Here is a 14,779-nt window from a genome sequence, read left to right on the forward strand (position 1 = left end):
GAATATTTTTTTTCCCCAAGAAAAAAATAGCATGCAAGAAATAGCTGTAAGATTATGTGGACAAAACTTAATTTTGAGAATTGTAACATTACAAGGAAAGTGTCATAATATTACGAAAATAAATTCGCTCACAGATATATTTTTTTTAGCTCATATTGCCAATTTAGCTCATAATATTGCTAATTTATTCTTGTATTATTTTTTTTCTTTCCAATGTAGCCCTAATACTCTTATAATTTTGTAAGAGTTGCAATAATTTAATATAAAAGGTTGGGAACCGCTGCCTCTGTTAGGTTTCACTCAGTGACATTTTACTCAGACAAACATTGAAGTGTACTTTTTTTTTTTTTTCCTGTTTACAATGACCTAACACTTATCTTTCACTGCCATTAGCACACAGCTCAAAGTTCTAACAAACTCGGCACTCTTTAAAAGAGCACATGGTAACAACAACCCTCCTAATCAACAGGCTTTAGAGTCGACAGACTTGAGCGACATCTTAATCCCGACAAGACCAAAAAAAAAGTTAACAGCACTCTAGTCTATGAAAAGTGGAACTACCGTACACCCCCCCCCACCCCCCCATCTAAAAGTCATAATTAAAAAGAACACAAAAATTAGCACAAAACCCACTTCTAAAATTATTAACATTTAAAAAAAATCCAAACAATCTTAAGAGCCATACAATTCTTATTTTAAATTTCACTCTCGGTAAACAAATAACACTGCTGAGACAACACTCTGGTTTGAGCTGTATGGCCTCCATGGCACATGACAAGGAGAGAAGAGCAAGCCTGGCTGTGCTTTCAAGGTACACAGGTATGTTGGTTTACCCACAACATTCATATGTCCACGACCCTCATTTATTCATCCATCCGTGTCTAGTTTGACTAGTAGCTGTACACACACACAATACTGCACGCGCTCAATCGTCTTAGCAGATTCCTGTTTCAAAATGGCTGCGCCGTTCTCATTTCGATTCAAATTCAAGGTGCATGTCTTTTTGTAAACGATGAAATATGGCTGCTTAATGAAAACAAAAACAAACAGAATAAAATAAATCTTGGTCGCCGGACGTACCAGAGGTGTATCTTGACTCACGCAACGCCACTCATTGACCTTCTCTACGTCCAGTGAAGTGAATTACAACCAATCGAGTGCTGTGATTTAGATGTACAGCGGTGTGATGAGACCCACTGCCCCTCACCCATCCCCAGGCACCAAGACATCCCTTTCTCTCGCAGGTTTTGACATGTGGGAAGATGGCACGGGTCGCACCCTTGATGTTTCGACAGATGGCGGACCCTCCTCAGTCCCGTTGCTTGACATTCTGAAGTTGTATGTAAATAAAGGCTGAACTGTTTTGGCTTGGACGGTGCCAGCACACATTCATTTGATCTATAAGAGGAGGAAAGAGGAGTTGGGGATTAGAGACTATTTGGAGGTTTTCACAGGAAGAAACACAGGCAGGCACACGAAAACAAAAACTCACCTACACCACTAACAAACAGTTTGGGAAATGTTGATTTGGGGTTAAATTTAAGGATAGAACTAAAATGCACCTTCACACGTGAATTTAAATTGACATTCTGTAAAATCTTGAACGCGTGCACAACTAGACAGACCTTCTGGAATGGATTCATCACAAAAACTGAGGTTCCACTCTACTAACTAAAAATAAATAAATCTTTGTTCATCTATCTATGCCAGTGACATATAGTCCCAGTCAGAACAATTCAATTCTCTTCCACTAGATGGCGGAAGGTACAATTAACCTGTGTATCCACCTGTTGTCATTCATAAAATAGAGCTGTATTTTTGTGTTCAACTAAACAGGCTCAATATTTCACATCGAGTAAGTAATTTGTGAGTAGGATTTACACGATCAGGATTTTTGGGGCCGATCACCGATCAGTGAGTTTAAAAAAACGATAACCGATCACCGATCCGATCACAAGATGGAGGAATGTGTCTATTTAAATGACATGTTCATTTACTGTATATAATTGTGTACTTAATTGCTCCAAAAATTATATTTACAATAAATAATCTTTGTTCCTCTATTTATGCCGGTGAGGCATAGTGACAGACAGAACAAATGAATGGTCTTCTATTAGATGTCACTTTTTGTGACATTTTTGTTTGTTGGTGTGCCGTGAGATTTTTCAATTGTAAAATATGTTCCTTGGCTCCATAAAGGTTGGAAATCACTGCTCTAGTCAGATCGTGTATTCAAACCAGTCAGGTCAAACCAACATGACAACATGACAAAAATAATGGGTGCTAACTTACTGTAATGAAATTACTTTATTTTTAATTAAATGACATCATCCACACCGAAACATTAGAGCATGATTCGACAGAACGGCGGCATGTTTACGTCCAACCGTTCGTGCTACCACTAGCTTGCTAGGCTACATAACGTTTTTGTTGCCTGGTTGTGAGCCGTATCGTATTAAAAGTACGGGAACATACCTCAAGCAAGCCCTAAACGAACGAATATCGGCCGATACCGATCAGCCCGATAAAATCGGTGTAAAGTCTATTTGTGATTTAACTGAGATGAGATCATCATTATATCACAACATATAGTTTTTCTGATATTTTTCCAACGTAAAATGTCCAACTGCTTAATGTTTCAGTAATTCTTTCTGCCTTTTTGGCTTCTGGCGCGCCTCTTGTTGCGAACTCGTCTTGCGGCATCACCTCCTTGCTTGGGAATTAAAAGAACACTGAGCAGTTCTATACATTTTGGCATGCAGGGAGGATGCTTTTTTAGGGTGTAGGCATAGCTAGTTACCTAGTTAACTGCATGCTACCTGTATAGTGGTAGAAATGGGCATAGTAATAATAATAGTAACTCGCAACTGCGCCGGATAGTCATTGATGTAAAAATAAGGCGTTTAAGTTCTTATATAATGGAGGGCAAGTGCGTCAGTGGGTGCCATTTTAGCCACACACCCCAAAAATCAAGAAAACGATGAAAAAGAGTTAAACGCTTGATTTCCATTATTCATTACTGTGTAGTTCTCAGTCTTTTCACATTTTCAACAATTATCTTCAAACATGTACAATGTATTTAGAAACAAATATCTGAATTTAATTTACAGGGTGTTCACCTGTAATGGTAATTGTGCATTTTAGGTTCATCCTGAAATGTCCCCGAAAGCTTAATTTCCCTAACTTTTTCCGAGTAGTGTATGTGTGATGGATTGAAATAGAGACTCACTGTTCTTAGGAGGAACTACATTTGAGTCAAGTACTTGTGACTACTCAGATGATCGGCAGATATTATTGGAATCTAGGGAGGGGTAGAAAGCAGACACATGATCAAACTGAGGGCGATTCAAACACAAAATACAGTCAGCGTAGCCTTGTACACACAGATTAACAGCATTCTGTTCTCAGCTGGAAAAACAAACAAAAAAGATAGAGATGACAAAATAGAAAAGCTATTAGTCTACACTTAAGTAAGAATTAGCATATCTGGACAGCGTGAAGAAGGGGAGTGCATTATTATTATTAAGGCAGTGAAGGGTCAGTGTGTTGGCTCCCCCCATGCAAATCTAAGTCCTCCATGTTGTTGACCTGCACACCTCAACAGAAGAATGCACAAAACTGACTCCTCATCATCACCCGTCAGACTTTGACTGGAATATGTCCGTAACAGTACTCAGACTGTTGGGCTGGAACATGGAAAAGCTGCGATTTACGTGCTGGAAGCAGCGGCGGAAAAATTCAAAATAACAAAAAATTAAAAAGAAGAAAAAAAGCCAAGCACCAAAGGGCACAGATAGCAGCTGTTGCACGAGCTGTGCGAATGGTGAATGTGGTGTGAGGTTAAAAAAACAAACTACCTCATACATACCAATTGCATGTATTCGTTGGTAGTCAACTTTGATAAGGAAGAGTCCTCAAAATAGGAAAGGACAAAAACGGGAGTTACAACGAGGACACACATTAAAATGCAACACAATTTTGTTTCTCAGGAAGGAAAGACGAGAATTCCTAACATACACATTGGAAAGTTGGACTCTTGTGTAGGCCAACAAGAGGGAGTCCCACCTACTTTGCAACCCCCCCCTCCCCCCACCCGCTGTGAAACACGGGCATCACTAGATCGTCCAAGTGTAGTGATAGAGAGCGAGAGACAGAGAGAGCGAGAGAGGCGGTTGAGGTGCAAACCTGATTGGTGGAGGCAGTTGCGAAGGGAACGCTTGTGGCAGATGTGGTGGCTGCAGACACAGTGACTGGGGTACCACCGTGCATCATGGGAACTTTTTTGGAGGGGAGAATCATGTAAGCAAAAATACAGAGCACACGCGCGCACACACACACACACACACACACACGCACGCACACACATACACACACAGAGAGACATAACAGAAGGGGAAGACAAGAGAGTGCTAGACAGGAAGTTTTCAAGGGATTCGATTTAACACAGTCCCTTTTGTTTCTCTGCCGACAACCATGAAAGTGTGTGTAAGGTATTAGGAGTGAACTAGAGCAGTGATTCCCAATCATTGTGTCAAAGGAAATTATACAATTTCACTTAATTGGTCTGAAAATTATGTATTTGCAGTTCATCTATGCCAGCAACTGATAGTGACAGAACAATTAAATGCAATTCCACTAGATGACAGAAGGTAAAATTGACCTGTTGCTATTAATACAACAGAATATGGTACTATAACAACTTTGTGTTCAACAGGCCCATAGTAAATTTGTGAATAATTTGAGACATCATCATTATTTCACTACTGTATATTGTTGCTGTCAGACAGAATCTGCGCATATAAGTTATTATACTTTTTTTTATTGCTATCATATACTTTTGCACATCAATATCAACATATCCCTTCCCCATAATCATGTTAAATCACAAGTAATTTGCAACAAATCCACTAATTTAGCACAGCATCAATGATTAAAATGTTACGGACACATAACTGGCGCCAGCCGTGCCCATCAAAGTCTGCGCTTGCCCCGAGCCCCGACAAGAGACGGGGCTCAAAAACAAAACTGTTTTTCCCTCGTTATTGTCTAAAAAACAGACTTTCAATCTTGAGGCAACGTCATGGAGTGAGGAAGCGGTGGAGTTATATGACACTTCTCAGACAGCGGAAGTGCTCAAGCTCTTTTCAAAACTTGAGATTGGTTATTAAATTCTAAGAATAACAGAGCATGTGTGGACAGACAAATAGTATCAATTTGTGAAAAAATATGAAACTAACCATATTTGGAAAGACAGAGGTTCTGCCCGACAGCGACGAAATACTTTTTGAGACATTTTTGTTGGGTGGTGTGCCATGAGATCTTTCTCATGTAAAATATGTGCCTTGGCTCAGTAAAGGTTGGGAAACAGTGTTCTAGAGGTTGTGTAGTTCCAAGAAAAATTGGGCAAAAGACTAGAGGGCAAGCTAAGTTGAATAGAGTTTTTGCCTCAACAAAGAACTGTTGTAGGTTTGAGGTTCGAGGTTTTTGCCAACTTGTATTGGATATAACTCAAAGTCAAATGAAGCCACCCTGTTTTAAACTAAAAGGAAACAGAGATGCTTGCTTTGACGCAGTTCAAAAGTTAGATACAAATCAGACATAGTTGCTTCGTGGGGAATACAATTGAGTGTCAATAATGTAAAAACAACAACTAGTGATATTTAGGAATATAGTCATTTCGGCAGAGGTATTAAGGGGCAGGTTTAAATGGGTCCCATTCTGTGTTTAATGGCTTTAAAAGGTTCTTCATGTTAAGGCACTCTAAGGTGTGACCAGCCAGAAGCAAGGTTGAAAACAAGCATGAGAGGGTAAGTGGTCAAGCAACACGGAGAAAACAGCTAAATAAAATATCAAATGAACTTAAGCCAATGAATACAGATGAATGATAGGCAAAACACAACATTGAAATATTTGTTTTTTACACGAAAAGTATTGCTTTTATAGCAACAGCAGCTCAGTTTGCCACATTTAACTAGCAAACAGTATAACTCAGGCTAAAGTGGTTACATTTTGGAGCCGCATGCAAGCCACGTACAGGAAGTCACATAGAACTGAAGAAGGAGAACTGGAACCTACCAACGCCGGCAGCAGGGGTCATGCACAATATTGAGCCTGCCCATCATGCAGTGGAACAGGAAGTGGATTGGATAGGGGGAAGAGAAATCAAAACAGCCCGTCACAAGGTTCGTTAGAGTGAGTGGGTGGGTGGGGGGAGAGGGGTGGGGGATAAGGTGGGCGAATCTTAATATCTCTTGGTCAGTCATGTTTTCAAGCATGGTGCATGTACCAGTAAATATGGAACATCTGAGAAGTATGAAAACATTATAAACACAGGCCTAAAGAAGGGTGAATGTGTTCAAAAGCCACACTCGTCAGCCCGTTAGATTACCATTAGATGTCAACGTGTCCTCAGCTCCACCAAGAAGCCCCAGCCATTGAATATGAGTGACCACTTTGAATGAGAGTTTTTACTATGTCGTGAAAACGTACCAAGTTGCCTTTTTTCTACCAAGCAGGAGGGACAGTTTGGTTCAGGTCGATATGCTACATTTTTATTTTACAAACCCCAATTCCAATGAAGTTGGGACTTCTGTTAAACGTAAATATTTTTTTTCAACCTTTTCAACAAATGGTCTGCAACACGTTCCCAAAAAGCTGGGACAGGGGCAACAAAAGACTGGAACTGTCCAATCGCTCAGTACGTTTTGCACAAATTGCTTTTCTCTAAGGTCCGCCATACACCGATAAATGCTACTGAACCCAAGCAGTTTGTCGAGCAGTTTGCGGGGTTGTAAAACTAGTTTTCATGAGTGGCCGACCGCTAAGAACTAGTTTTGCTGCGACTCGAAATTTTAATCACAACTGAACGCCCCCCCCCAAAAAATGCCTTGTTGTGCATGATCTTTTACAACAAAAATTACGTTTCCAGGTACAAAGCGAGATCCACGCGACGGCTGCCAAACTGTGCCAATACAGCAAATACAGTATACATAGTGTTTTACAATAATACTTACCTGTATTTATAATTCATATGTACGTGAAGCTAAAAAGCGAAACGTAAGGAGTCTGTTGCCGAAATGCACGAGTGGAGTCAATGAATGGGGCTATCGTTGCCAATGGCCTCTCAAATACCCACACTCTCGCCTTTATTCTTGCCCGTTTCCACTCTCTGCAATATTATAATTAGACTTTCCACAAATCGGCTGAAATGTCATAATTCGCCGATCTGATCAATGACATCATTGATCGCCATCGTGTACAGTATATTTGAATCCAAAAGCTAGTTTATTTTTAGCCTTGTCGTGTCTGTTTTGACGTAGTACTATAAATATCTGACCACCAATAAAGTTATTTTAAAAAAAACAAAAAAAAACGTCGGTGGTGTGAGACAGACAACACGTCTGAGAAAGACAACATGTAATGCGTGGATCAGACTACAAGACAAATTTGCTCTTTCACGATTGATTACTGATTACTCAGATTACTGCAATAAAATCTTGTATTCCGATACCACCGCATCCTGTGTTTTACAATCGTTGGTCTTCATCTTGTCAAACTCAAATGTGACTAGATACACTCGTTACCATGGCGAGGAGAACAAGAGTGGATCGCGCCGACTGTATACAAGACCAAAATGGGGAAAAACGTGTGTTGGTGGTCACCGTTGCTCAGGAGAGGCCGTTCGTCTAAGGCTTGCTTGAGGTATGTTCACGTACTTTTAATACGATACGGCTCGTAAGCAGGCAACAAAACGTTATGTAGCCTAGCAAGCTACTGCTAGCACTAACAGTTGTACCGGCGTTCTGTCGAATCATGCTCTCAAGTTTTGGTGTGGGTGAAGTAATTTAATTACAACCCCAATTCCAATGAAGTGGGACGTTGTGTTAAACAAATAAAAATTGAATACAATGATTTGCAAATCATGTGAAACCAATATTTAATTGAATACACTACAAAGACAAGATATTTAATGTTCAAACTGATAAACCTTATTGTTTTTAGCAAATAATCATTAACTTAGAATTTTATGGCTGCAACGCGTTCCAAAAAAGCTTGGACAGGTGGCTAAAAAGACTGAGAAAGTTGAGGAATGCTCATCTAAGACCTGTTTGGAACATCCCACAGGTGAACAGGCTAATTGGGAACAGGTGGGTGCCATAATTGGGTATAAAAGGAGCTTCCCTGAATTGCTCAGTCATTCACAAGCATTGGAATGCCCGTGACCTTCGATCCCTCAGGCGGCACTGCATCAAAAACCGACATCAATGTGGAAAGGATATCACCACATGGGCTCAGGAACACTTCAGAAAACCAATGTCAGTAAATACAGTGTGGCGCCACATCCGTAAGTGTAACTTGAAACTCTACTAAGCAAAGCAAAAGCCATTTATCAACAACACCCAGAAACGCCGCCGGCTTCTCTGGGCCGAGCGCATCTAAGATGGACAGATGAAAAGTGGAAAAGTGTTCTGTGGTCCGACGAGTCCACATTTCAAATTGTTTTAGGAAATTGTGGACGTCGTGTCCTCTGGGACAAAGAGGAAAAGAACCATCCAGACTCTTATGGATGCAAAGTTCAAAAGCCAGCATCTGTGATGGTTTGGGGCTGTGTTAGTGCCATGGCATGGGTAACTTACACATCTGTGAAGGCACCATTAATGCTTTAAGGTACATAAAGGTTTTGGAGAAACATGCTGCCATCCAAGCAACGTCTTTTTCATGGATGCACCTGCTTATTTCATCAAGACAATGCCAAACCACATTCTGTGTTACACTAAGTGTTACAACTGCGTGGCTTCGTAGTAAAAGAGTGCGAGTACTAGACTGGCCTGCCTGCAGTCCAGACCTGTCTCTCATTGAAAATGTGTGGCGCATTATGAAGCGTAAAATACGACAACAGAGACCCCGGACTGTAAATCAAGAATGGGAAAGAATTCCACCTACAAAGCTTCAACAATTAGTGTGCTCAGTTCCCAAACGGTTATTGAATGAAAAGATGATGTAACACAGTGGTAAACATGATCCTGTCCCAGCTTTTTTGGAAGTGTTGCAACAATAAAATTCTAAGTTAATGATTAGATCCATCCATCCATCCATTTTTTACAGCTTATCCGAGGTCGGGTCGCGAGGCCAGTATCTTTAGCAGGGACGCCCAGACTTCCCTCTCCCCAGCCACTTCATCCAGCTCTTCCGGGGGGGATCCTGAGGCGTTCCCAGGCCAGCCGAAGGACGTAGTCTCTCCAGCGTGTCCTGGGTCGTCCCCGGGGTCTCCTCCCGGTGGGACGTGCCCGGAACACCTCACCAGGGAGGCGTCCAGGAGGCATCCGAATCAGATGCCACAGCCACCTCATCTGGCTCCTCTCGATGTGGAGGAGCAGCGACTTTACTCTTAAGATCCTCCCGGATGACCGAGCTTCTCACCCTATCTCTGAGGGAGAGCCCGGAAGCTCTGTGGAGGAAACTCATTTCGGCCGCTTGTATCCAGGATCTTGTTCTTTCGGTCACAACCCACAGCTCGTGACCATAGGTGAGGGTAGGAACATAGATCAACCGGTAAATTGAGAGCTTCACCTTTCGGCTTAGCTCATTCTTTACCACAACCGATACAAAGTCCGCATCACTGCAGACGCTGCACCGATCCGCCTGTCGATCTCCCGAAGAATGGAACGGGAGTTAATGATTATTTGCTAAAAACAATTGACCAATTAAGTAAACAAGTATATACAGTAAATGAACAGGTATTTTAAATAGACACATTGCTCTATCTTGTGATCGGATCAGTTATCGTTTTTTAAACTCGCTGATCGGCCCCAAAAATCCTGATCGTGTAAAGCCTAATTATAATGTAGCTACAGCAGCCAGGACAACCTCTTTTTCCTTGAAAAAGTCAAATCTGTGGAGCATGTTGGTTGTGCATTTATGTCACATTCGGTTGTGTCGCTCGGTGTGTGGCAGCTCTTACAAGGAGCTGAACGGCAAAATTTACAACAGGTTTTTGATCCACGAATGGACCAATTAATTTCCTGGTTCAATTACAGCTGGTATTTAAACAGTCTTCTTCATCATGCTATTCACATCATAAGACAATAGATAATAAATTATCAACAGTTGAGTTTGGAGAAGGTAAAATTAAGTTGACCTGTAAAGGTTATAGTACATTTTAGGTTCATCCTCGAATTTCACCTGGAAGTCCAAAATACAAATATTTGAGAGTAGTGTAATTGAATGGAAAGAAAACTGTGGATTTCGATAAAAGAAGGATTCAAATTCATATTTAAACTGTACTGTGATGAACTGAAGTGAACTTTACTGCTTGGTGGAGACCTGGCATCCCCTATAAACAGCACCTAATTCACATGTGCTTTTAGAAAAATTAGTAGGATTGTGACTTCTTCTAAGTGGCCATGCAAAGCAAACAATGAGATATCTTGAGCTATCTGTCTTTGTAATGTTCCTCCACCCAAAACTAAAAAATGGACACGTGTTGGATAGATGGTCCACAATGTTATGAACGGCCATCTGTCCAACTCCAGCCAAGTGGGAGTCGGGTTAGGCCAATCTGGGCATCGTCTGGCTGATCAGAGCGCTAGCTTGTGGTTTTCATACCTGATGGGAGGAAAGCAGCTTGTTGCTGAAACTGCATGCTGGCCAGGGCCTGTTGGTACTGGAGCATGCCGGTGTTAAACACAGCAGTGGCCCCGTTGGCCTTCTCCAGGGCTGCCCGCTTTGGCAGGGTAGCCATGACACTGGGGGCGATACCCTGCCCAGCCAGATGAAGGGAGGTCAGTGATAGAGAGATAAGTATGTGGAGGGAAAAAAAAGATGAGTTGGAACAAACAAAAGAAAAACAAAACAAAAAAGGGAACATATGTTAGAGGACATCATAGGAGCAGCATTACAACATCCTTGTGTGTACATCAACAATATGATCATATCATCAGTAGCAAGCAAGCAGCACGGACATGTACTACACAAGCAGGAGCATGGTGCCTACTGGAGCTACTGGCTATAAGCATACATGAAATTATCATCTTCACTGGGAATATTAACTTGGTACTTGCAGCTAACTAGATAGCAACATAAGCAAGCATTAACAATAAAAGAACAACAATACAGATGCTAACAAGAGGTGGAAGCACAGAGAGAGAGAGAGAGAGAGAGAGAGAGAGAGAGAGAGAGAGAGAGAGAAGGGGGGGGGGGGGTGAGGCTGCACTGCTAGCTCCATGATAAACTGAGGAAACCGTGTTTAAGTGATGGTTCACTCACAGATTAAAGTCCAAAACGGTCTCAGGCGCAAAATATCTTTGACATGAGGCCGCCTTTGAGATCTGATGGAGTGAACCATCTCTTTTGAATCACCTGTTACGGTGTGATCCCCCTTGTACGTATAGCTGTAAGAGCTCTTAGCCCCACCTGACGTGCATTAGCGACATATTCATGCACACAGTAGATAGCTCCACAACAGTGAACACTTTGACATAAGACATAAAGCCATGCTACCATTATAAAGGCTTCCCTAACCCTCACTAGCTTTTTTGTTAAAGACAGGACAGGCGATGAAATGAATGAGACTCCTCGTGAATTCATATTTGAGGTGACCTCGTTTTGAATCCCTCTAGTGCCCAACCCCTAAATGGAAGAGCCGCAGTCATTTCATCACACACAATAATGACAGAAGGAAAAAAACAGACATTGCACTGAGACAGAGACGACCATATCACATTAGTTAAAACACTGCTCTACAACAAAGCCACATGCCAAGCTAAAAGGTGAAAGGTCATAGTACCAGGTCAAAGGTTGCGTCGAGGGGTCGCTTCAGTGATTTGACAGCCGACTGAGTCTTAATTAGCAGGCAGCGAGCACATGATGGCAATGGGCCAATGGGGTTCAAGCGCATTAACATAAACCAGCAAGCAGAGGTGCATCATGGGGGCAGCAGTGCAGTTTGGGTATAGGTGAGAAAAAAAAAACAAATAAAAAAACAAATCATTGGAATGCATTTTTACAAGGGGATTACAGGACTAAGGCATGCACAATGTGGATACTAGCTCTATTGCTCAACAGTTACATGATCATCATACTACAGACAGTTCGACTAGTCTACATTAGTTAGCATCACACACAAATGGATGGAAGTAGCAATGAAAACATTGTTCACTCATTATTTAACTCGGTAAATAATCAAGTTAAACAGAATACAGTGAACCCCCGCTATATCGCGGTTCTTCATTCGCGCCCTGGCTATATCGCAGATTTTATCTATTTATTTTAAATGGGTTTTGTAAAGTATACAGGCAAGTTCGAATTCAGAGTGGCACCCCTTCCGTGTATTGCCATGTTGTGCCGCAACATGCCGGGCAGCACTGAGCTCTACTTAAGTAGATGAAGCACAATGCACAGCAAGATGAAGAGGTAGAGAAGGTCCGCAACTGAGCTCTAATAATAATCATTGTTTCCACAGAGTTTAAAGCAGCGATAATATGCCAGTGAGTATTGCTGTATGCTCTGTTCATCTGTGTTGCTGCTCCATGTGTTTTTTATTTAATTTTCAAAAAAATACCGTTGTCATTTTTGTTAAAACTGCTAGTATGACCTGAAAGTAGCACACGAGGAAAATTATCTTTGAAAAAAATCTGCCTTCTCTAGTCCCATCTTGTACCTCTATTTTGATTTTTAAGAAACCACCACACCTGAGAAAAAAAATCAGAGACAGAAGGTGTGACTGATGAGGTGTCAATCATTCTTGTGCACTTGCAGGCATACTCACAGCAGGCACACCCCTGCGGCCTTGCGCTGTTATGCTGTTACCTTTTTTGTTGAGCTTGAGGGGCTTTCCTGAAACTATGGTGGGATATCCACCTCCAGTTAGCAACAAAAGTTAAAAAGAAGGAATTAGACAGCTCTAGGACAAAGTAAGCGTAAACATAGGTGCTGCTTTTTAGAGGCCGAGGGGCCACAGGCAGCTGAGAGGATTCAAAACGGCAGGTAAGTTGATTACCTCTTTTGGATATATAATTGATAGTATATTCCAAAAAATAAAACTTCATACCTTTAGTGTTATATTAACACTCCAACGAATACGTCATGCTACCAACTTAGCAGTCATGTCTAACGTTGGCATGTTTTAACATCAGTGAGAGGTGTGGCTTTGGTCAGAGACTTGTGGGGGGGGGAGGGCTTAGTGAAATAACTGCAAACAAGGAGCAGTTGTTTGAAGGTTTATACCTACTGTAACATCTATGCTAATGGGAGTAACAAATAACTTAAGGCAAGCACGATTTTCCTTTTATTTGGAGAAATGTGTGAGTGAGAGTAAGCAGAGTCGCTAAGGAAATACTTATATACTAATAAGTGTTTTAAGTTTAAGTATATTTTAATCAGTTTAAATGTGCTCAAATCGTGTTTTGGGGGGAGTAAAATTACTTTAAAATGTTGTTTTAATATGTTCTCCCCGTGCCTGTGTGGGTTTTCTCCGGGTACTCCGGTTTCTCCCACATCCCAAAAACATACAGGGTAAGTTAATTGAAGACTCTAAATTGCCCGTAGGTATGAATGTGAGTGCGAATGGTTGTTTGTTTTTTTGTGCCCTGCGATTGGCTGGCGACCATTTCAGGGTGTACCCCGCCTCTCGCCCGGAGATAGCTGGGATAGGCTCCAGCACGCCCGCGACCCTAGTGAGGAAAAGCGGAACGGAAGATGAACGAATGAAGGAATGAATGAATGAATGAATGTTGTTTTAATATGGTCTTCATATGGCAAACTTTCACCAATTGCGAGTGGGTCTGGAACAAAACCACTATGATAAACGGGGGTTCACTGTAGTTCATCTGAGACGGTCTCACTGTGCACATCCTAGTCAGAGTCACATTGCAATAATTTACTTCCAGCTCTCTGCCACGTTACGTCAACATTAGTGTGTAGAAAACAAAACAACAAACAATACCCAGAAGACAAGTGGCTGTGCTAGTGCTGTTGCTAGGAGACAGAACTTAAAGCACAATAAACCTGTTTATAATGTCAAAAGGAAGTGAAGTAATAGATAGGAAGCACAATAACAAAGTACTGAACGAAAGAGAGGAACTATCTTTCTGTTTGTGGGCAACGATATTATCAAATTGTTTGACCAAAACCAACATTAAATCAAATTGGATCTCTCACACACAATCAAACCGTCAACTACGTGGCCATAATAGGCAAGATTGCTCACCATGGCAGCGGCGGCTGAGGCCTGGTTCACCTGGTGTTGGGTGGCCTTAATTTTAGCCTGCAGGTGCGCCGGCGGGTGGAAGTACTTGCACTTCTCGCGGGAGCACCTCCCCTTGATGTAGTCCATGCACACGGTGACAGTGTTGTCGTTCGTGTCGATCATGGTGCTGTCTGCAGGGTGGGCAAAGCGACAGTCTTCTTCTCCCCGGGAGCAGTTCCCCCTCTGGTACTCGCGACACACCTAAAGCGAAAGACACAGCGGTCAGAATCAACAGTGATATTTTGATTACGAGTTTTATTATTTCCCTGACTAAGCGCGAAACTAAATTCACTCGTACAGTAGGGCCTTGAGATACGAGTGACCCAACTTACAGGTTTTTGTGATACGAGCAGTCTTTCGGCCGATTGTTTTGACTTGTGAGCAAAAACATCTGAGATACATCCTCTTGACTTTCTTCACAGCAAGCAGCAGTTTGGTAGATCGTAAAAAAAAATAAAAATTAATAGAGGCTTCAAGCCAATTCCAGTTGAACTTTACTGGAAAACAAAACCAAAAAATTGCACATTGCAGAAC

At 41.7% G+C, this 14,779-nt stretch overlaps 1 protein-coding gene across 14 annotated transcripts in view; it reads right to left on the minus strand.

The window, feature by feature from the left end:
* Nucleotides 1-284: 284 nt before the first annotated feature.
* mbnl1 (muscleblind-like splicing regulator 1) overlaps nt 285-14,779 on the minus strand; it is a 67,716-nt gene continuing 53,221 nt past the window's right edge. For 6 of the 14 annotated variants that reach the window (XM_061693405.1, XM_061693394.1, XM_061693406.1 and 3 more), the window contains 8 exons: nt 14,207-14,446; nt 11,786-11,839; nt 10,606-10,759; nt 6,076-6,111; nt 4,186-4,277; nt 3,869-3,913; nt 3,230-3,301; nt 285-1,398 (listed from right to left, as the gene is read on the minus strand). In XM_061693405.1, the coding sequence (XP_061549389.1) occupies nt 3,245-3,301; nt 3,869-3,913; nt 4,186-4,277; nt 6,076-6,111; nt 10,606-10,759; nt 11,786-11,839; nt 14,207-14,446 (678 nt within the window). In that variant the 3' untranslated portion in view covers nt 285-1,398; nt 3,230-3,244. The remainder of the gene's footprint in view (nt 1,399-3,229; nt 3,302-3,868; nt 3,914-4,185; nt 4,278-6,075; nt 6,112-10,605; nt 10,760-11,785; nt 11,840-14,206; nt 14,447-14,779) is intronic. The other 8 variants (XM_061693396.1, XM_061693398.1, XM_061693397.1 and 5 more) reach the window with 8 other exon arrangements.

The sequence above is a fragment of the Phycodurus eques genome, chromosome 13, assembly GCF_024500275.1.
Source record: "Phycodurus eques isolate BA_2022a chromosome 13, UOR_Pequ_1.1, whole genome shotgun sequence".
In the NCBI taxonomy this organism is placed as follows: Eukaryota; Metazoa; Chordata; class Actinopteri; order Syngnathiformes; family Syngnathidae; genus Phycodurus; species Phycodurus eques.